General features: G+C 41.1%; 1 protein-coding gene across 9 annotated transcripts in view; it reads right to left on the reverse strand.

Moving 5' to 3' along the window:
• The window catches only part of MACROD2 (mono-ADP ribosylhydrolase 2), a 924,269-nt gene extending 900,568 nt beyond the window's left edge, over positions 1-23,701 (reverse strand). For 3 of the 9 annotated variants that reach the window (XM_086743839.1, XM_086743833.1, XM_086743831.1), the window contains exons 1-2: positions 23,431-23,699; positions 18,822-18,938 (exon numbers count right to left, since the gene is read on the reverse strand). In XM_086743839.1, coding sequence (XP_086599965.1) covers positions 18,822-18,938; positions 23,431-23,476 — 163 coding nt within the window. In that variant the 5' untranslated portion in view covers positions 23,477-23,699. Of the gene's footprint in view, positions 1-14,104; positions 14,213-18,821; positions 18,939-23,430 lie in introns of those variants that run through there. The other 6 variants (XM_086743837.1, XM_086743836.1, XM_086743834.1 and 3 more) reach the window with 4 other exon arrangements.
• Between the last annotated feature and the right edge of the window lie 419 nt (positions 23,702-24,120).

Here is a 24,120-nt window from a genome sequence, read left to right on the forward strand (position 1 = left end):
TTCTTTTGCAACCACAAGGGTGCAAATTGCAAGAAAAGATTTAGTAAGATAATCCTCTTACTGAAGCAGTAATTTATCCAATCCAGAATTTATCTGAACGTGTACAACAACACATGAGCACATGGTTTGCCAACAACCCCAAAAATCTGGGGCTTTGCTACCTTAAATTGCTCAACTAGAAGGGAGAGGGGATGAAGATGCAACATACATTAACTTTCAAAAGATCTGTTACTAAGCATTGTAACAAGTCCCTTATTCTGGTAAACTAATTTTTGCATCACCAATTCTCTTCATTTGCATCACACTCAATCTATAACAGTTCAGTTACCTCAAACACTTCTACAAACACTTATTGGCCAAAAGCTTAATCTAGTCTTGCTTTGTTAGACATCTACATCATGAGCAAACAACTAAGGAGAGAAGGAAAGATTGTTTAATTGATTTTTAGTATTGCTCTTCAAAATTAATTCTTTCCACCACAAGCCAAGTGCCTCAAGAGGTCTGAGTTCACATCATGGCCAGAAATAGAGCAGAATTGCTAAAGATACAGTTTAAGGGAGAAACAGGTCCCAATCTTCAGAACAAGTAACATTTACTTGTAAATAAAAAAGCCTCAAGGGGAGATTTAGTGAGAAGGTAGCAAGAGGCTAGACAAATTTGGCCCTTTAGTTGTTACATCACCCTTCATTTTAATCAGATTCCATCAATTTGAGTATACCTGCTCAAGTTTGTCAGCATTACAAGCAATCATAAGTAAAAACATGAAAGCTGCATTTATTTTAGATCATGCTCTTTTAACATCAGCACAAATGACTGGTATCAGAAATTATCATTTATTTCAACCACTCCAAAATAACCAGTCTCACTCCATCCTACTTTAGATCAGCTACACATGGCTAGTGCAAAATCCACACCACCTCCAGCAAAAGATATGTTGCCACTATGACATGCATTGGCATAAAGGTAGCCTTCTATCCAAGTGTGTGTATTCAGGAGTTTAATTTCTGTATTTGGCTCCTAAAGTGACTATTCCATTGCCACCAGATCACCCTCAGTGTCTTAACCAAAGCAAAGAGTGTTCCTATGGAATCAAGTTTTTATAAGAATCCTGTATCACTAACCTAGAAGTTACACCACTCATCCATTTTCCCACAGAAGATAACCATTGCAGTTAGCTGTTGAGTTGTATTAAAATTAAAATCTGTGACTGATATACAAAGTCTGATTTATTATCTGCCTCTGTCACCTGCATTCTGCCAGCAAGTAGGACAGTTGTTCTCTCCATCTCTCCTCAGCAAATGTCCTACTGAAGCTCTGCCAAATTTAAAAGACACCACCATCCTCCACCTTCTGCCTGAGTTACTGCAACACTAGTTAACATCAAATCAAACGTTGAAATCTCTGAACTAAAACCATTTAAATAGAAAGTACAGTTTGGATACTAAAGTACTTGTGCTAATCCAATACAAAAACTAAAAAAAAAAAAATCTACCAGGAAGAGCCACGGGGAGAACAGATACCACACATTAAAAAAACCTATTATCACTAATTTGTGAATCAGTGGGAAAGCAGAGATATCCCCTTGTCAATTCACCAGCAAGGTCATTAACTCTTTCTGTAGGGTACCACACAACATGATGTTGCACACACTGGTGCTGCCTCCTGATTTTCTATCCTTCACAGCCTTCACAAGTGTGCCTCTAGTTCTCACTGTGCAAGTACTGAATGTATTTGAGTGTGGCTCTCGTGAGACTCCTTCCCCATGGAAAAGTATTAGTAAATTCACAGCCTCTTCAGCAAGCCCCTTACCTGCCCTACAGTCCTTGAAAGAGCCCTGATGACTGCTGTCTTTAATATGGTTCAGCAATAAGACAATATGCTGCTTCGTACATCTTTGATAGATTACCCTTTTTTCTTTCAATAAAAGTTTTGTTTAACAGGATTTGAGCTTGCACTTACTTTATTCCATTCTGGTTGTTACAGAACTAGTGTTCTAGTGTTATACAGTATTCTATATTATTACTATTCTATAGTAACTAGTGTTACTCAACGCTACTGGAAGTTGTTGACAGCCAACTCTTGTTTGCAAAGACACTCAACAAAGCTATAATACGCTGCTGACTACAGAAGTAATCTCAATATCACACAAGTAGTTGTAGGAGAGATGACTGTTTCTTTTGCCATCTGTTAGATCCCTGGGGCTGGCAGACAACATTTCCTAACAAAGTCAAAACTGGTATCTGATTTGGGATATTTTCTTCTCCTGTAGTCAATTTACTCTTCTTGGCAGGGACAGTGAAGTCATTCCTGGCCATTACAAATAACTCGCTTCCCACCTTTGTCCTCCATCTCTTCCTTCACCATACACATTTTTGTGTGCTTCTCAGATTTAAAAAAAAAACCAAAACACACAACAACAACACTACACATTTACTTTGAGGTCTCTTCCCAAGGCAAAGATAAGTCTCAGATCTGTGATTATGTACAGCAGGTCCTCAAATATGCCCAAGAAACTCAAATGCTGTAGGTATTACCCTGTAATTCATGGTACTCTAGCTCAGCAAGGACCAACCAGCAGGGGATTGCTTATTTTGCAAAGGACATACACCATGTGTACACACCAGCACATTAATAGAAGTCCTAGCAGTGACAGATTTACCTTACACATGTAGTGTAATAAGAATGTTTCTTGCTCTCATTAATGAAACAGCTTTACACACCTCCTGAAGAAATAAATCTTCTGAAGTGGTTATGTAAACTCATCTTCAATACAAGAATGAAAACAGGAACTGAGTCCCTAGATTCAAAGGTCTACATTTTTAGAGAGAAAAAGCCTGCTTGCCAAGCAAATCAGACTTTTGAGTCTATCTCCACATTGATTGTCGAGAACACACCTTAAATTGTAGTTAAAAAGTCAAGAAAATTCAGATATATTCCAGTCCTAAAAAAAAACACAAACCAAAAAACTAAACCAACTAAACCTACACTACATCAAGGTTATGACAAAGTTCATCTCAGTTTTAGACAGTGGCATAACAGACTCCAAGATTAAAAAAATTTTCTTTGGTCTATGGCTGTGAAGATGAGACACGTTTAGGACAAAGCAGCAAGCAGAAGAAGAGAGTGAGTTTTCTGAAGTACCTCCACAGGAATCCCAGTATAGCTACAGTAAAATTTAAGAGGGTCTAGAAGATATCCCCAACCCTGGAAATATTAAAGGCCAGGCTGGACAGGGGTCGGAGCAACCTGATCTGGTTGGAGATGTCCCTGCTCCTTGCAGGGGGGTTGGACTGGATGGCCTTTAAAGGGCTTCCAAGCCAAACCATTCCATGGTATTTAAGATCATCGGGCTGGGCAGCAAAGACTGCCTAGGACAGAAGGCTTGCTCCCTGCTGGAGGAACTGCTGCCATCTCCTTCAGCACCACAGCTCTCCTGGCTGACAAGCAAAACCGAACACATAGTGAACATCTGCGCAAGAAGCCTGGATGCCTTCAGATAACCAGTTTTAAATTAAGCCATTAAAACACTAAAATAATGTTTGAAATAGGATTGTGGCAGTATTAAGTGTGAGCAATAGCTTCTGCTTTATTGGAGTTTTATCCTTGTGTACCCTGGGAAGACTGTTTCCAAGGCCTGCCTTCCCTCCAGAGTAAGACTCTGCTCCCAGCTACCAACCCAATGTTCATCTCCATTGAAAAAGTAAAAATAGATTTTACTGGGAGATGCGCTTTCCCATCTTAATTCCCTCCCAACTCTCGCACAGTGAATTTTGTTACTCATTTTTCTTCCTTAATCTCAACAATTGTGCAAACAGTTACATACATTGTGTCAGTGAGGATTATGAATAGACTTAAACTGCAGTTTAAGCACATTAACTTTTCACATATTTCATTAGTTATGTGTGCATATCAAAAGCAGATAAACCCTGGTTTTGTTTTGTTTATTTCAAGTTTTACAAGGTACATTCATGTAAAGTTTGGCTAACTGATTTCTGAGACATTGCAATCCCAGAGTCTTCATTCCTGATGAGTTCCCAGGACCAGTTAACACCAGCCCTGACTCTGGGATAAAGGGCTCTAAGTCAAGACCTTGGACTAAAAGCATCAGCGAAGCCATGACCTCCCATACAGGTAGATTTCACAGCCATTTAGTATATTAGCAATATACTGAAAAAAATCTAATACAGAAGTGATGCAAAAAAAAAAACAAAACAAACCCCAGCTTTTTCTTAAAACCTTAATATTGCCAACAAGTTTACTATAGCTCCTATTACAGAGTGAAGTCTCTGGTCACTAAATTTTTGCACTCACACAAGGGATACAGTTGATCCTGTGACATCCTTCCCAAAATCTGTTTAGGTTGTTTTTAGACACACAACAGCAGAGGCACCACAGGCACTCTAGGTAGTCTTCTTCCCCCTCTCTGCCCCAGCCTCAGAAGTACATTGAATTGAAAATCTTCACCATAAACAGTTGAAAATTTATGTCCTACTACGATTTTCCCCTCCAAATCCACTCCATCATCTTCTACTCCTCTGTCTATACAACCCAGCTCCCTTTAGCTTTTCCTCCTAGGTCACATCCTTTGGACCTTTACTCATGTTCCCAACATCTACGAGTCCCCAGAGCCACATCTTCAAGTACGACGAAGTTGATGCTAAGACCTCAGCTGATCAAATACAGCAAATATGCAGTCCTATCTCTCAGCTTTACTGGCAACTTCTTCCAGCTTGCACCAAAGGAAAAGGACCTTTACAGCTTACATGCGTGCAGAAAAAATGTGTCAGATTTAGTGAACAAGAACTGCACTTGGAAAGAAAACGCATGAAGTTCTGAAGAACTAAGAAAAGACTTTCAGAGCAGTTCACTAGAGGGAGCCCCTATAAAGAGCATGAATATGCTCAGCTGGTGCAATGGAAAAAGATGGCACAAATCTAACATCATTGTAAAATCAACTCTGAAACTCGGGCACTGATAAAATATCCAGGATTCTAAAGTCTAGCACACTTTAAAGTAACTTAATTTTTGAAACAGGTCTCAGACATCCAATTACAGAAGTCCCTACAGCAATACCAAGAGCTTGCAACAAAAAGGAGGAGAAAACCTACAGCTGGAAGGAAATACGTTTTCATTTTAAAACTATTTGATAATGAAAGAGTACAGCACACACAGGTCAAAAATAGTTATTAAAACCCCGTAGTATAAAGTAATACCTTGCAGCAAAGAAAATAGCTGTTGGCACTCCATGAGCAAAAGCAGATAAGAAGAAATCAAAGAACAAGTGAAAAGGATTTACAGCAGCTAGGCTCACAGGCTTGCAGCATTAAAGTGAATTTTTGTTAAACAAGTCAGACAACTTTTTTTTCCTGCAATTCATGAAAACAAGAGTAACAGACTGATTTGCAAGAAACAAAGCTGAAAATGGAAGAGTTTCATCATTTATAGTCAGTTTTATAATTCATAGCTGAAGGAAGTAAATTAATTCCAAGTTCAGAATAAATAAAAAAATCTCCCGACTATGTCACCCATGCTACAATAGCTAACAGTAGGAACATGTATCCCCACAAGGAAGGCTTCTCTAACAGCAACCTATAACATGATCTGGAAATAGCACTAGGAAAAGAACCTGAGCAAGCGACAAGAGTCCCAACATCCACCCTAGACAAGAGCCAGCTCTTCTACTCTTAGGAGAGTCTTAAGCAAAAGTTGGACTGTGGCACTGCTCTACTTTTCCTGGGCTGCTAAAGAAAAAAAAAAAACCACAAAAACACACAACCCAAAGGAGTTGAGTGAACTTTAAGAGTGCATCTGACCACGGGGAAAGGTACAGCAACCATTCTGCTACATACTCTGTCTGCTCTTCCCCTCAGTGTAGTTTGGTTTTTTTTTTAATGCTTTGTTTTTGCAAGTGTCTTGTACAGATTAAAAGTGACAAACTATTAGCAATTACTAATCTCACATTTCACACAGCTTTCTATTCCATTTATTTCCGCATAGTCTTACAGAGCATTAGAAAAGACAGATTGTAAGATCTGTTACATTACGTGCCTGCTTCTACTCCTCTAACCGCGGATGATTGTACAGGAAAGCAATTGCTTATCTAAAAATCAAGATAAGCATTATTTCCACATGTTCCATCACCAGGGGGAAAGCATTCACAGATGCACTCTATTACTTCAGATTTGTAGTACAGATTTGCTCTATCACTTCTTGGACTTAAACGAGATTAGAACCTGAGTACAAGGAAGAAACATCTGTTGCAGACAAAACGCTTTCTACCTAGCCAAAAATGCTGCACAACATGCAAGTCAAAGGCGCTTGATGATGAACACCAACACCTTCTCCCTGGCTGCACACCCTGTCAATATGCTCTGTTTCAGCTAATTAGAAAGTGGCATAATTGGATTAGCCAAGGACTACAGCCAAGTATAAAGCTTACGAGGTGCACAGACACCACAAACCACAGAATGGATGAGGTTGGGTGGGACCTCTAGAGATTGCCAAGTCCAACCTTCCCACTCAGAGCAGGGTTACCTACAGCAAGTTACCCAGGACCCTGTCCCAGCTGGATTTTTAGGATCTCCAAAAACAGACTCCAAAACCTCCCCTGAGGAACCTGAGCCAGTATTCAGCCACATTTACAGTAAGAATTTCCTCTTTCAACTTGTGTCCATTGTGTCTTGTCTTGTCCTGTCACTGTATATACTGAGAAGAGTCTGGAGTCATCTTCTTTACACTCTCCCATCATATGTCTATAAATACTGATCAGATTCCATCTGGGGCATCTTCTCTTCAGGCAAAACCCCAGCTCTCTCAGCTTGTCCTTGCAGAAGAGATGCTCCAGGGCCTCAATCATCTTTGAGGCTCATCTACTGCATTAGCTACACTTCCCAGTTTTGTACCATTTACAAGTTTGCTAAGGTCACATTCTGCCCCGTCTTCCAGGTCAGGAAGTCATGGTACATCCCATTCAAGGTTTTTCAAGGACATGAGGAACACAATGTCCACTGGTTAACTGAAGAGCCCACATCAAGTGAACCACACTGTAGCTGAGTTCACCAGTGCTGTAACACATCCTTCTAAAGCTACTGCAACAAGTCCAGAACTAACTTACTTGGTCCAAGTTAAATGTGGTGATATGGCTATCAGCAGCCCACAAACAAGGCTGCAAATACGAGCCTCTACTTCTCAGCCAATGATTGAACAGGAGCCACTGAAGACTATGACACATTGAAGAAAGAGTAGCGTACCATCAGAACTGATAAAAAAAAGTAGTCAGACAGTCCTAACAACCCACACAACGCTCTTGCAAAACAGTTATTCTTGTGTTACAGAGGTTTTTGCATACTCATTACAGTGCTATATTCCAACCTTTTCCTCATTCTATCACACAGAGCTCTGTATGTGCCCCCCAAAATAAAAATATAGAGGTAAAACCCCTTTTTAAGTCTAAGAGAAGAGGAAGGAGAGAGAAAGGAGAAGCTTGCCCTCTTTCAGAAGTTTTTGTAAAATGAGGGAAGACTTGGTATGGAGTGAAAAAAGTACTGAAGACAGAAGTTTGAGAAAGCAGTAATAACAAGGAGAAAGAGAAGGAATACATTCTCAATTCTGATTTGTGATGCAATCTGGTCTGCAGGGACAAGCAATTGTCAATTCATAAATCAAAGCCTTCTCAGTTCAGTGGCAAGCACAGTGACAGCAAAGACACGATGTAAGTAGGCTGAGGCTCTAGGGTATTGGTGTGTTTACTCAGAGTCAGCATCCAGCTACTATGCTTGCTTCTGCTGGCTTGAGGTTTCATGATTTCGGGTCCATAGGAATAGCTCCTGGTTTAGCTGTGTGCCAGAAGGGGCTGTGCTTTGTGTATGTGAAGAAACTGAAAAAATCCTGACCAAACAAGACAGTGATTGAATGTTTGTTTTCTTTGTTTTGTGGTTTTTTTTTTGTTGGGTTTTTTTTTTTAATGTGAGCCTTCAGAGAGATTCAAGACTCTGTGACAACATATTGTAATAAAAATGCTGCTGCATAGCATATTTACTATGCTCTTGCCCAAGCCTGATAATTAGTATCTCAATCTGAGCGACATCAAGAATTTCAATACACAGATCCTTCTTCCAGAATGGCAGCGTAAGTTGTACTGAATTACATTAAATGGAAAACCAAGGTCACATGGATGCAAGAACTACATTGCATCATCTCCAACTCAATTCCTACTTTATAATTTCTCTCTACCACAGAGAACTTGGAATTAACAATAGAAGCTCAAAAATTGAGAGAGAAGTGTATTATACTCCTTTAGACCTCTGTTCATTGCTTCACAGAAATATGTTGATACTTTTCTATAAAGCTAGAAGACTACAGGTGACACTGCTTCACTAGATTCCTTCAAAGACAAGGCAGATCACCTTCACTGCAAGAGTTATCTTGGTAATATCACAGCATTCATACAACTATTCCTGGCATGTTCAGATCAATCCAGTACCTCCTGGGATAACTATGAGCCTTCAAGCCTCACACTACTAGCAGCACAGTATTCGTTCACTCAGCTTTAGCAACTGTCTAGAAAAAAATGCCTTTTCACAAAGAACCAGGCGTTCAGTTTTCAGCAGCATCTATTTTATTTACTAAGTGAAAACTCATTTTTAACAGGTGTGAACAGCACATACAGTATCAAGCAGAATTAAAATAAGTTTATAGTGGGGAAACTACAAATTCATTAGCTTTCATTCATTAGCTTAATAAGCAGTCAGACAGTTTTTACTCTACATTCTCTGCTTTTTTAAAAAATTCCCTACACCATTGCTAAGCAACAGCTTCTCTAGCTGAGCATTACAGCTTTTTGTAGTACTTACTGTGGAGCTTAGAAATACAGAGTTACTATAAAACTGCATAACTGTCAGCAAATACCTCACAGCATTGTCATTCAGGAACCTCTCTGCATGAGATACAGTGACAACTGCTTACTGGATGGGAGTAGGAACTTTAGTTTTCTAGCACCAGGGGACAGGTAGGTAAGTTTTTATGCAAGTACAAGAGATAATAGTTTCTGTATGAAGACGTTAGGTTTGGTGGGTAGTTGCCTACCTTGCAGCACTTATCCTCACTCCCTGCTCCCTGAGATATCACGTGTAACTTGCTACCCTAAAAACCAGTAGGGCTTCAAATCCAAACAGCAAGGTACAAAAGAAAATTGTCAATATTTGAAGAGGACCTCTTAGTGTTGCGAGTCATACTTGCCTACTTTAAGGACTTGAAAAATGGAAATAAACTCACAAGCAGTAATAAACTCAGTAGCAGTTAGGAGAAAGATTTAGCGCTAACTTCTGGAAATATAAGACACAGCAAAGCCTCAGTGACAGTTACGTGAAGTCTGGGGTTTCCTTTCAGTTGATGTAGATTAATTAAGTATCCCCACAAAAGGACAGCACTGCAACACACAGTATGTATGAGAGCAGTATCTTTAAAAAAAAGTACCTTACTCATACAGAAAAAAAATTACATTAAGCATACAGGAATAAATCCAACACAGGCTGAACTTCAACTACAAATCATTTGCTGCGCAAGTATGAAAAACAAATAACTTAAAACACCTTTACAGACTAACCATCAGTACCAAAGAGACAATCAAAAAGGCCCGTATTTGCATAAACAAGCCTCTGAAAAAAGCAAAGGGCAGGATGAGGCAGGTAAATATTTTAAAGCAAGACAGATGTGCAACCAGTTCTACACTTTCTTCATATCTGCATTACACACATATTATATATGCACTTTTCATATCTGCAAGGATCCTCTTGGTAAACTATAGAGCAGTCCTTTCTAACTCAGTGCTTGATCACAAACTCCTAGAAATGCTGCTAGTGAAAAGGTGCACATAGAGAACTACTTCCACTTTCAGAAATAAATGTATTGGCTATACCAGCACAAGGTTGAGAGGTTTAATTCTGCAAGATGTGCATTCTATAGCATCCTGTCCACAACAAAAAAAAACCACCTGTAAACTTCGGTATTGGCCCTTGAGAGACATTTCTGCAAATGTGCCAACTCAACACAACAGCTGCAAGTCCCACTACCTTTTCTGTGCACAAACATTATGCTTCCCCCTCCCTCTCATTTAAATAAGAAATATTTCTTAGTGAAACGGAGCCACACAGCAAATTACAATTTCAATGGATTTAAAAGCTGTGCAAAACATGATTTTTATGTTAACTGGATTGTTAAGCCTTCTCTCCAGTATAGAAGAGCATTTTCTGTGCATCATAGCAAACGCATCTGTATGCAGCACTTCCTACAAGGCTAAGAATTGGATTTTCCAACAGCACATCAGCTAGATGTCCTCTCACAGAGGAAGCCACATATCACTTCATGTAAGAAGTATTACAACAACTTATGCAGACATTAGCTGGTTGTTAGAGACATTTCTACACGGTGAGCAGTTCAGCTCTAGTGAACCGAAAAAGGGAAACCAACCTTATCTGGTTTCCAGTGATTGAGTTTTTAACACATGTGTAATCAAGTGTTTAATTGTGCATGAAGCAAATGCAGCTATGCATGAAAGTTGGTTAATATGATCCAAACAGAGAGCTCAGTGAGCTTAAACTGCCTCAATGATCCCCCTACCTTATCAAGGGAGTTAAACAAGCATCCTTACACAGTGGGTTAACTTTCAGACCTGATGCAAGCCTCCCACATCCAGAGAGCACCAGGCGACAGGTCTGCCCTGTGTGATCGCTAATTACTATTAGCCCCAGGCAGCAAATCCTAGTTGAAGCAGTAGTACAGCACCTTCATAAATGCCTGTCACATCGAAGCTACAGCGAATTCAGACAAGCCATACCAGTCTCCTACTGCCTTATCAAAAGAAAAAAAAGGCTCCTATTCTTCTGCAGGAGGGCATCAGCTTTTTCCACCTACACTTGAAGATATCCAAAAGTCACAGAGCCAGTCGACATGGCATCAAGTCTCCACTAGTAAGCCATGACAAAGGTAAATTTAACAGCTTGATTTTGGCCTCAACCTAATCAGACACATGGCTTCTAGTCAGATTGGCACATTGGCTCACATCTGTCTGCAAAACACTGTGAGGACATATGCTACAATCCATCAAACTATAGATCATGGTTTTAGCCAAGTTACTGTACCGAGGAAAACCAGATGACTTACTGAAGCTATCTTCGTAAAGCAAGAAATTAATTTGGGGATCTGATCTTGCAATCCCCCATCCTCAAAAGTAGCTCATGCTTTATACATGAAAAAGGGGAGGGGAAATATTCATCATAGAATCTTCAAGGTTGGAAAAGACCTCCAAGATCATGAAGCCCAACTCTCAACCTAACACTACCTACCATGCCTTCTAAACCATGTATTGAAGTGCCACATCTACATGTTCTTTGAACACCTCCAGGGATGGTGACTCCACCACTTCCTTGGGCAGCCTGTTCCAGTGCCTGACCATTCTTTCAGTAAATAAGTGTTTCCCAATATTCAACCTAAACCTCCACTGCCACAACTTGAAACCATTTCCTCTTGTCCTATCACTAGTTACTTGGGAGAAGAGACCAACACCTGCCTCCCTACAACCTCCTTTCAGGTACTTGTAGAGAGCAATGAGGTCTCCCCTCAGCCTCCTCTTCTCCAGACTAAACAATCCTAGTTCTCCCAGACACTCCTCTTAAGACTTGTTGTCCAGACCCCTCACCAGCTTTGTTGCCCTTCTCTGGAGGCACTCCAGACAGATACATAAACACAAATTAATGAAAACCAAGACATACGTTACAACCTATTACTTCCCCTCATCCCATATTAAACAATATGAAATATAACTTGAAAAGTTATATTCTTCTTCTTTCCCTTAGTGGCCTTGAATACAAGTCAAGTCAGCCACTGAAAAATTCCAGGCTGGAACTATGAGAAACCCTGTGCTTTCTCAGCAATTTCTGATGAGCAGCACACATTGACTTACACACAGCATCACTGCTGCTAAAGCCACCCTTCCTCACACTCTGCACAAGCCTACCAGCTGACAGCACACTGCATCATCTGGACTTCCTAACTTTGGTTAGTACTTCCTTAGGGACCTCTGCACAAAGCTTTGTTGCACAGTGCTGTTCAGTAGCTACAAAAAAAAAAGATTATTTCTCATATTGCATGGGACAGAAGCTTGGGAGTTATTAATCTGGCCAAGACTCATGTCACCAGCACTTAAAACATTAGAAATATTCTTTCTGGCAAAGACATGCTTAACTTCCCTTTGCATCTCTCCACCTCCTGGTACTCTAAAACATTTAGAGCTTGTGGAGCTTCAGTAAGGATACTAATTTGTTGCTAAGAGCAGCATCCCTTCCTACAGTTAACTCTTGCCCCTCAAGGAGCTGGCTGCCACTGGAGATAAGAGGTTCTCTCAGCTGCACACAGAAGGACTACAAAGTGATAACTCTATCCAGGACCTGTGTAAGCTGAACACCGTGTGGAAGTTAACTTCTTAATCACAGAACAGCACCTTAAAAACAAGTCATTGTTTTAATTACATCAAAGACAAGTGATTTACTTTCTTAGAGAGAGCATTAGCCACACTGGATTATGTGTTCTTAATCTATATAAACAGAGCTGATTTTTTGCTTTTTAATAATCTCTCACACTTGCTGAAAGCAAAATTTTTTTTGTTTTTCCTCAAAACGCTTTAAGGAAAACTGTAGCACAACTGTCATTTCTTTGACAGCTAATCCATCCTATAAAGGTTACATGCATGCAGCTCACCAGGGAATTACAAGGCCAATTGAATATATATTCATTCTTTTTGTTTACCATAGTTTCCCTCCCCCCCACCATACTAAACACAGTGCTTTTTCCACTTTTGTCAGAGATATGACTAACTAGATAGGAATACTTGCCTCTAAAAACAAACCACCCCCTCCCTGCAGGTTATTTCTCAGCTTACACCCAAGCTTGCACCTGAAGATTTTCCTCTGTGCTGCACAAGGTTGTCTTTTTGAAAAATAATAGCCAAGGTATATGTTTAGGAAGACAGAAGGGTGGGGGGGGGGGTCAGCAGATCACATGGTCAGATTTGCACCAGTCTGCAGCTTTGCATCTGTTCACGACAGATCCCCAAAGGGCAGCCAAGAGCTTGGGACAAGCAGAGTGCACAGGGCTCCAGTTACTCCCTATTGCTCTGGCAGCCTTTGATATCTGTCACAGCCAAACATAAGCCACCTCAACCTTGAAGTCACTCCACATTATGCTATGGGCATGCATACTCCTGGACACCTTTAAAACAGACTAAAGCTGCAAACATGATTTGCTGTTGTTACCACCCCAATTTCTTTGCCGCTTTCTTAATATATGCATAACATGGCCAGACAACAGAAATAAGCAAACAGATTTATAGCCACTTCCACAAAAAGCACGTCACTTCCTAAGTATTCAAAAACACTTCATTACCAGGATCCTCACCCAATTCATAGAAGCCACAGATATTAGGTTTTTAGTGGAGCTCCCCTAGCTATTATACACAGCAGTTAATAAGCTGTGATCTCTACATGCATTTAAATGACACAGCTTTCTAACCTCAAACACACTAGTCTTCAAGAGACCTTATGGTAAAATGTTTAGCATGAGTAACAGAGTGGCACGCCAATATATGAAAAGTAAGGACAAACTCAGCAGGAGATCCTGAACTATGGCACACAGCTTATTGCTGTTTTTTAACAGAAAAATTGCTGTACTGTGAACTTAACCAGAGAGCTTCAGTAGCTATTTTCTTTGACTGACCAACAGCAAGCACCACACTGAGCTAAGACATCTCGATTTACTTTCATTCTTGTCACTCAGCCAGAAATCTGTTCTAAAGACAGTTGTTAAAATCACTATAAGAAACAAGATAATGCAAGCTGGTGGACTTTTTTTTCAGTGTGGGGATTGTCTTGAAGCATACTGGTTTCACATAGCTATTACAGACAGAACTCACTGATTGTCATACAATTCTTGCCAAACTTAATGTTCTAGTAGAACATAAGTTATTTTTCTGTATAATTCTCTGAAAATAATTAGTGGTTTAGAGAGATGCTATTTCTCACTTGTCGACATCTGGCTGAATTTCCTTCATTACCTTCCAAAGGCTGTTTGATGATCATCACCTTGATTGCTGGTTCCTGCAGGACAGATATTCACATCAAATAGGGCCACACAGAGATGCTTTGAAAAGCCCAGTATTACCTGTGGTTAGTTAAGCATTTCAATAAATGCTAGTTAAAGCCCAGTATTATCATGCATTTTCTTTTCAGCATGAAGCATTTCGAGCAGCTCATCAGATACTTTGTCTCCATAATCTTGTGTCAACTCACTGTGACTGTTTAGAAAGCTACAGATTCATAGTACAAAGACACTTATTAAATCCAAACCTTACTATTATAAATAAAACCCTCAGCCTTAAAGTAGATTAATCTGAAGACAATTTGAACCATATCATTTTCTAAAAATATAGCAGATTAAGAAAATCTGGACACTGCCAAAACATCTAAATATACTTAAAGACTTACTTATAAGAAGGACTGCAGACCTTTCATGTCATTTAATCTTAGACAAAAATAAAAGAACTCAGTCACTGAGTCCTTTTTTTAAACTTAATCCAATCAAGAGTAGTTCTTACCATTAGCAACGATCTTTAAACTACCACCTAAATTTCTTGTTTTCTTGACACCACTGCTATACCAATGAATCCCAGAGGCCCTGTTGGTAAGCACGACTGTCAGCTGCATTGAGTTAAAGTATCTAGTTTATTCCATTTTCTGAATTATCCCATTAATACAACAGAACATTTTTCTACCACAAAACTCAGTGACAACAGATCCTGAGATCCAGATTTTTCAAAAAGTTTACAACAAAGTTTCCTGAAGTAATCTGTCATAATCCCCACCAAAGAGTAAAGACATTTTTAGGAATAACTACATACCCAAGAAAAAGCTAATATACATATCCAAACTTTAGAAAACCCTCCAGTTGTTAGTCTACATCATAGCATTTTATTGACCAAGCATCACAAAACATAAGCTACTACCGCTGTACAGGCTAGCATAAAGTGGAACATAATAAATAGCACTGAAATAAAGGTATACAAGCTCCAGAGCTCTGGAAAACAAGTCCCTTATTCGCACATTGCCAGGAAGGAACTCTACTTCAAGTATGTGACAAAACAGATGAGGTGTATCTGCCTTTGGTGTATCTGACAGATGATAAGTGGAAGGAACGATGAATTACAGCATATATGCACTATCCAGCCCTGTACGACAGGCTTGTTCTTCGTTTCCAAAGGGGACAACTCATTCCCTTAATAAGTGCAGTTAAAACAAAGAAAGCTTACATCTACAGAACTACTTCAAGAATTTTTTTTTCCCCCTTCCGACCATCTTCTCTGACATTGAAGACCACTTGCCAATAACAGCAGTGGAAGGGAAAGGGACAATGTTATGATACTTGATCTCTGAGGTCCACTTGTGCAACCTGTCAAGTTGTATGCCAAAACCCAGGGGTGTTGACAACAGTCCTAGAAATGCACAATGCACAAACCCACATCAGCTTGCTTCCCTCAGTTCCAAGCAGCAGGCACTCAGCTTAGTTCCCGCATTCCACACATCCACAAAATCAAGAAGTACCAGAAATATCAACCAAATTGCATGCCAAAACACACATCAACTTAATGTCTTATAGCTAGTCATGTATATATAAGAGGAGACCTCCAAAAAAGTCACACATTTTTGTTTTAGTTGCAGAAGAGCAAAACAAATACAGAAACTATACACAGCTGCTTTCAATTTCAAGTGTTTTCAAACACCTTTGCTGCTACTAAAAAAGATAAAACCCTTGTCAGCTGCCCTTCAGAATTCCCTAACTTCACTGCTTAGAAGCCTTTACCTTGTTACACATCCCTCTATTATAAGTCTTTAATTTAAGAAGTCTTTATAAATTAAAAATTTACCTTAACATCAACCTATTCCAAGCTTTACTGGTTTTCTTCAGAGTTTAGTTCTGAACACAACTTCATACCAAAAGGTGGAGGGGGGGGTGGGGGGGGGGGGAACTTTCCTCTACAAACTAAGGTATGTTTTTCAAACTTGTCAATAAAGAGCATGCAGAGGTATCACAGCAGTCAGATTGGCTCCCTCCCACTGTGAACCTTTTAGGTCATTTCAGTTTCAGCAGTTCCACACAGACTTTTCAATAAGCTCCTGTTAAGCTTCCATATAACACAAATGTGTGCCTAACTTGAATCTCCTATCATCCTCCAGCAAGTCATTCACATTTAAAAGTGGGTCCCATTAAGTTTTTGTATTGTTTGCACAATTTTTCCTGTTACTACAAAAATTTGTGCAGTACTGAACACCCTTGATCTCCAGTTGACTATCAACAGGGACTACTGCCAGCCCAGATGCTCTCCTCTTCTCCTACAGCTTCTTACTCCAGCAGCTGATTGATTTCATCTGCTTCACTTCATTTGTTCTTGCTTCATTTCTTGATTTCTCCTCATCACTCTTCCTGAACAGCCACTTCACACTTTACTAATCAATCTGTCATTTTTTCCACTGTATACAGTGTTGGAAGTAAATGGTAAAGCACTTTTTCCACATTCCTTATCAGTTGCTGTTTTGGTTTGTTAAGCATACAGAGGATTTGGGGTTCCCTCTCCTTCAGATCTCTAGTTTGTCACTGCAAGAAGTAGCCTTTCACTTGAAAATATCAGAACTTGGGCCTGGCATTGTTAAGTCATCACCGATTTCATCATACCTGGGGCTTCACTTGCTCTCCCCAGCATCTCTCTGATTGTACCAGTATACAGAGCAGAAGTTCTCATCAGCAAGGTGACTTAAATTGTAATTTTTCAGTATTTCAGCTCAGAAAAAAACAGTTCTTACACATTATTGATACTTCCAGAGTGGCATCAGCATTTAAGGGAAATAAAGTTTGAAACAGATTCAGTAACATTAATATACATTTCTTTTAATCACACTGATCAGTTGAAACATGGAAGCATTTCAGCAGCCCATCTTTCTAGGGGTTCACTATTGCACATGGCTTATTTACAACAAATACATCAAAGAAAGCAAGTGACTATGGATATTTTCTCCTGAACCTACAGTGTAACAAAAGCTTCGAGTAGCAGAGGAGTGTTTCAGCACAACTTTTGCCTTTCAGTATTTCTCTGCTGTGTACCAAGTGCTAACAAAAAGAATGCAAGAGGAGCTGTAAGAAGATGAATTCACCACTGCCATGATTCAATACCCGCGTATTAGACCCTGACATTTTGCTTATGCGAAGTGTAAGAGCAACCACAATGTCCACACCTTGTCACGTTCAGCAGCCCAAGTAATACAAGATCTGTCAATTTTATCACATTATACAGCATCTGAGATTAGATAGAACAAAAGTGTAGTTTAGGCTAGAACAGATAAAGAATCTCCCACTTAAACCACATGATAACTGCATATCCCCATGTACCACAGGGCTCCAAAATGAACTTTGGAGAAGTCAGGAAATCTTTAATTTTTCTTTATGCAGCTTTTGTTTTTTAGATGGACAGGCTTCTTGATGTTATAGAAGACCCACTCTAATGGGAGAAAAAGGTCTATGGGTACTGTTGTAATAGAACTACTCATCAGCGTTGAAGAGCTCAGCAACCTCCAACATATTTTCACTTCAAAAGTCATTAAAGATGCTTTTAGGAGGAGATGATAGCATTAGTTGTTTATGACAATGACACCTGCAAATTTGTTGGCTCCTCCAGATTGTACTAGTGTAAGAAGCGTTGCAGCTTTCCCACTTTACTTAAAACAACTGATTAGTTCCAGGCCTCATCTCACCTGCAGTACTACCATAAAGACCACGTTCAACCGCAGCCACAAGAATACTCCACACACCTATTCACACAGGCCAGTATTTGGCCTTAATGATAACAAGAGAGTCTGAAAACCAGCCCTATATCTTCAGAATCAGGAAACATTTAAGGTCTCAGAGTTAGATTCCCCTCTAAAAAAAACACAAGCTTCAGCCCAGTAGGATAACAGCACATACAAAGAAAAAAGGAGGAAGAAATAAGCTCAGAAAGAGACCTTCTTCATCTACACTCTTGTGTGGATAAAAGGGAACTAGATGAAGAATGAGGCACTGTTACAGAATTATGCACAGAATACAGAATTCTCTAAATGAATCAGATTCTCATTTTAGGTCAGCCTTCACTGCACATATTTAGACAACTTCACTGGTTATCATAACCGTGATAACATTGCACATGCTAAGAGAAGGGCTGTTAATCCACACCAGGCTGATGTTCCTCAGCCCAAGAAAGCTAGCAGGACCATAAGTAAGAGAGGCTTCAAATCTAATCTTCTCCCATTTCTGGATTTTCAGAAAACACCACAACTTGCTCACTTCCCGTCTGCTTTTCAGCCACCTACAATAACAACACTATTTTGCCCAGATTCCCCCACATCATTATGCTCACTAAGTTTCAAAGTTCATTAGGCATGGCTGACTGCTGGAGTACATGGAAATTAAGATTCACGCAGAGAATAGCTATTTTACATGCTTAAGGGTATCAGTATGACTCAGGCTGGGCATACTTGCAGAATTACTGGACACCAATGAGGCTTTAAGAAACGTTGTTGGGGTTTTCCCCCCACACCCAAAGTGCTCTCAGCCTCATATTACGCTGACAATGTTAGTAACAACATGAGTTCTAAGTCTTGGCCCTCCTAAAAGTAACTTCAGACTGAGAAAACAGAATGATCTGTATTTAAAAAGAAAAAAAATAATTATCCCCCTGTTTTACTTACCATCACTTTCACTGTTACTTTTTAAGTCTTCCAGCCATGTTGGAATACTTTTCAATGCAATATACTCCCTTAAGTATTCTTTGCGTCTTTCTTCCAAGGTCATCTTCAGCAAACGCTCTGTTTTGGGGAAAGAGAAATATATGAAAGCTTGCAAAACTTTTTTATTCTTGCATATTGGCCAGGTAGGGACCCCTTCAGTGTCCTTGATGCAATTAAATCCAATTGAGAGAACCAAGTACAGGTGATTCAATGAATTACAAGTAATACAAGCTAAAGACAGCGCATTTAAACAACTGCATGTGCTTATTTCTGGATATCCCTGTTCTGCAAAGAGATATGCCTCTTCACCACACTCTCAGGTGTCCAGACTTCCTCCCTGCATAGCTTCTAGGCCTCTTCTTCCCACCACTTTAATTCAAGGATCAGAGAACTAACAGCAAGTTTATCTAGCAGGGAATTATTGTTTTATAGAGAGTTTTCAGGTATTATTTCAGGTATGTTCTTTAGGTTCTGCATTTGTAAACCAGAACTTTAAAAAAGTTACTAAGATCAAAAAAGAAACATTTTTACTGCAAGAAGTTTACCAATGCCAACAAGTAAAGGCAGGGAGCATGGCACAAAATTAACAAAGTGCTACTCCATTACAAAAGAAATCAAAGCTAAAGCAAATGTTATGTCACTTTCTAGATGGCTGGAGTGATAAGAAAGGCATTTTTGTTTGGTTGGGCTTTTTGTTCTGCAAACAATATAATTTTCAGCATGAGAACACTGCTGTCATTTGCTTTAGACACATTCAGTGGCATTTAATCCCACTTTGGGACAAAAAAAAAATCAGTAGCCATAGAAAAGACTGGGATATCCGTTAGATACCCAAGAGTAAGAAAGTAATACAAGTATCTAAGTTTGACAAACTTTGCTTGAACATAATCCCAGGTGCTAGGAAAGCCCACTGCCATCCACTGGCTAATCGTGTTTCTAAAAAGCAGACCAGGACCAGCATGAACTGCAACTGCTGCATTTAAAGTGCTGCAGAGCAGAACCTGGGTTTAAAATGAGCAGCTTCGGTTAAGCTTCAGAGATTTTTATTTGAGCATTAATATGACAGACTTGGTTACCACACTAAAACACATATGGATGGTTGTTTTCTCCTGAGAAAGTCACCATGTCTTTTTTCAGACATTCAGTGAAAAGTAAAGTCTCAAAGACTGTACAGTTATGATGGCTACTGCCAACTTCACTCTTCTTCAGACCTTGCTATAAATGGACTAAGTTCTAAGATAAGACACATCCCAGCAACCCAATACTGCAAACAAACTCAGTGCTTCAGCAAGACTCTGTACTCCATTTTTGCAGTCACATCTGCTTCTCCCTTCTGACCTCTACGCTCAGTATTAGCTCAGCACAAGATGCAGAGCTTTTCCCCTCCCGAAAGGGGGGGAAAGAGCAACCAAACCACCAAACTGTAGAGCATATCAGGACACCCATATGCTCATCAAGCTTATGGGTCTGTTTTCACCAGTGGCACTGTACTATTATTACCATACTAATAGTTTTTTCTTGACACGTTAATCATAAATAAACACTCTTTGATGATTCAAGAGTTTTTAGGGATGTCAGGGAAGGCTACACATATTATTTGCCTTTGGCATAATGGACTAGATGGACATGAAAAGAGTATTTTCATCTCAAGTTGAAGGAGCAGCAAGTGAGCTGAACATGGAGACAGCTTCTCAGATCAAACCTTAAATAAAGAGAAAAGAAAGTCACTTTCATTGGGTTTGGGGTTGGTTTTTTTTTGGCAAAATAAGTTTTCCTAATTATGCATGTCACAATCAGCACAGTCCAATAGCTAAAGGCTAGTTTTGAGTAGACTCTTATCAAACTAAGTTTATTTTGATATTTTTAACAGTATTACTGTTTTCTTCAGTTGACTAAAACTGTTCTCTCCCTTTATTCAGGCTTGGTATCTTAATTGGATATTTACAAACAGAAGAGTAAAGCTAATGTGATTAGGATCGCCATAATGCACAACATATAAGCACTTAACTCCACTACTTGATCTTCAAGTGTACAAAACACCAAGTATTTAATGTGCACATTAAAGGTACTCCAGAAAGGCAAACCTGAGAGAGCGTGTGTGTCCACACACCAGGTCTGAGGGACTGACAAGCAGAGAACACTTGACTGCCTTTTGCTAAGGAGGTTACAGAGCCAGTTCTGTACCTTCAAAATGGAAGTTACTTGCTATTGGCAGGTTTTATAAAACTTTGCTCTTGTAAGTCAGCAATGAGACTTTAAACTGAGTCTTAATGATACGCAAACCTCCTGAAAGATGCTTCCAACAGCTATAGCTGCAAGTACAGTTTTCTGCACATGGCTTTATGAAGCGTCTTTGAAATTTTGCAGGCAGACCAGTCCTGCATCTAAGGCTCTAAACTCAACTCCAGTCCCACTCCTACTGTTTCAGCTGTCCTCAAGCACAATCCACCCTGTGAGAACACGGACCAACCCTTAATTACCAAGAAAGTAATTAAGAAATGCAAGCATATTATCAGTGGGTTTGAACTCAAAATTCAGCAATCAGTGCTTTTTCTTTTTAAAAAGAAACTTCTTCAGAATATAGAAGGCTGAGAACAACTGTACTCAGAGCTTCATGGGAAGCTTAGAACCAGTGAGCACAGCAGTACCCGGGAAAGGCAGACACAGACCTAAGAAAAGATTTTATCTCAGAAGTACAATCTGGGTAGGAAGGAAAGAAGTTAGGCTTCTATAGTTTTCCTCTCAAGAAGGTACTTAGTGAGAAGAGTCACAAAAGGCTACAAGCTGAAGAACAATGCCAGCAATAAACACAAAACTTTTTTCCTCCCCTCCTCACTCAAAATAACCAGGGCCAGGATCATCAGCACAGCACAGGAAAGCAGTTACTGGAGCAGAAATCTGGCAAATGCTGTTCCTTCTAACTAGGCAAAGACACCAAGTTCTGGCCAACTAGCACTTACAAAAGTGCTTCCCCGGATAGAGAAATTGCACCAGCAGTTGTGAGCTCTGGTTTGCATTCAGTAACATCACAGTTCTGATGGAGACCACCATCCTCGCAGCTGACTAAGACAATGAAAGCATGCCCACAGCTCAGGTTTCCAGCTTACGCTCCAGCCCCTCCACACTGAGGGTTCAAGTTCACGTGGCAGGCTATGCATTCACACAGACAGCAGCAGAGCTGGAAGAGACAAGTGGGAGTAACAGGAACGCTCACCAGAGCCTACCAGAAACCTTTCCCCATCTGCCCCCAGCAGAAAACCACCATTTTTTTGAAGGTAACGACATACAGCATTAAGGACTCACACTGTGAAAGTCAGTTATAGTTGATCACACATAAGCAATGCCTGAGAAGATTCAGCAGAAGATATCTTCTCTGTTGAAAACAAACTTAAAACATGTTAGAAGTTTGTTGCCTCACCTTATCTACAGAAACATACTTTGTAAGAGAGCTTTGAAAGAAAAAAACATGCATCAAAACTTGCTTTCTTTGAGAAGAATTTGACAGAAGCAGCCAGCCTACAGAGAGATACCAGTTTATTTGTGTTGTAACAATTTTTCCTTTGAAACACACACTTGATTTCTGCCACAGACAAAAAGGATGAATCCTATCCTTTAAAACAGTCTTCTGCCTTCTTGGCTTGAAACACCCACACAGTCACAGGAGTGATGGAAGAAAAGAAAGAACTTGAAGTATGACCCACTGGTGTTTTTTTTTTCCTTTCTCTCCTCCCTGTATAGTTCTAGTTTGTTTGTAAACACACCAGGCAAGAAGCATTTCCTCCCAGCTTATGTAAATATTATACTTCACTGCATAAATTTCACTGTTAATGTTTACATTGCTCTGATCAATAGAAAGTATCAAAACGGCAATAAAATGATTGTCCCACGGTTTTGTTTGTTTGTTTTTCTCTGAAGTTTGACATTGGGATTTTATAAACTGAAAGCAGACAGAGTGGGGGTCCTTAAAAAAAAAATAAAATAATAAATATTTCTTACAGCAGGGGAAGGGCATGCTTTGAAAACCCCCAAACGGTTCACCCCAGCTGACCAATGCTAGAAGCCAAACTCAGGTGTATTACACCAATAAACCATGTTTTGGGTTTGTTTTGTTTGGTTGGTTTCTCTTCTGGAAAACATACACATTAAAAGGAGAAAAGGCACGTTTTTTTGACAGCATGTGCCTAACTTTTCGGCCCGAAATACTTTCCACAAGGTGACCTGGGGGCAGGAAACCCTCAGGCCCTGGGCCCCTCTTCTCACAGGCAAAGTTAGCGAAAAGGGGGGGGAAGAACACTCAAAATCCCGCACTCCCGGAGTCCCCCCCTCGGGCTGCCGAGAAGTGGGGGGGACCCCGGGAGTGCGGGATTTTGGGGCGTTTCAGGTGAGGGACCCAAGGGACAACGGCGGAGAGCACCTCCCCCACCTCAGCACCGGAGGGCGGGAAAAGCCGCCGGGCTCCGAGGCGACGGCTCTGAGGGAACGGGACCTCCCCCCCCCCAATCCCCTTCAATGCTTCAGCTTGAGGTAAAAGCGGGAGAAGCAGGCCCGGTACCGGGAATGTCGGTAATACCTTTTTCCTCCCTCCAGAGCTTTTTCCGCTTGTTGCCGGGGTACATGGTGGTGTGGCTGGCGGCGGCTTTGAGCTGCAGGTTCCCCAGGCTCACGAGGGGGTGGACGAGACGCCGCGCCAGAGCCGATCGGTACCGACGCCGTGCGCCGCTGCTGTTGCCGCTGCCGCTCCCCGCCTGCTTCGGCTTCGGCTCCGCGCCCGGCGCCCGTCAGCTGGGTCACGCCTCGCTCTTAACCCGACACCCCCGCAGTGCCCGCCTCCCTCCCCGCCGCCCGTTGGCTCCAGCAGACGCCGCTCACCAGCCCCCTCCTCCACCCGCTGCCGCCGGACCGGGCCTGCCGGACGCACCGGCCAGGGAAGGGGCCTGAGCACGGTAGAGGGAGGCTGACGGCAGCGCTGGGTTTGAAACGGGGGGGGACGGGAATTGTGTGCGGGGGGGAACGCAGGTGCGGTGGGTGCTTGGGTGCGACTGCGGCCGCTCGGCGCGGCGGTGGCGGCAGCAGCGCCGCGCTCGGTGCCCCCCCGGGAGGGAGCGAGCGGGCGGGTGCGCGCCCCACCTTTCCGCCCCCCCGCCGCCACCGCCCCCCGCCCCGCCTCCTTCGCGGGGGCGGGGCAGAGCGCCCCTCTGCTTCCGGGTTGCCGGCCGTTACCGAGCGCGCCGCCGATTGGCCGGGAGGGCCGGAGCCGTTG

This window comes from Chlamydotis macqueenii, chromosome 3 (assembly GCF_036417535.1).
Source record: "Chlamydotis macqueenii isolate bChlMac1 chromosome 3, bChlMac1.mat, whole genome shotgun sequence".
NCBI classification, from domain to species: domain Eukaryota; kingdom Metazoa; phylum Chordata; class Aves; order Otidiformes; family Otididae; genus Chlamydotis; species Chlamydotis macqueenii.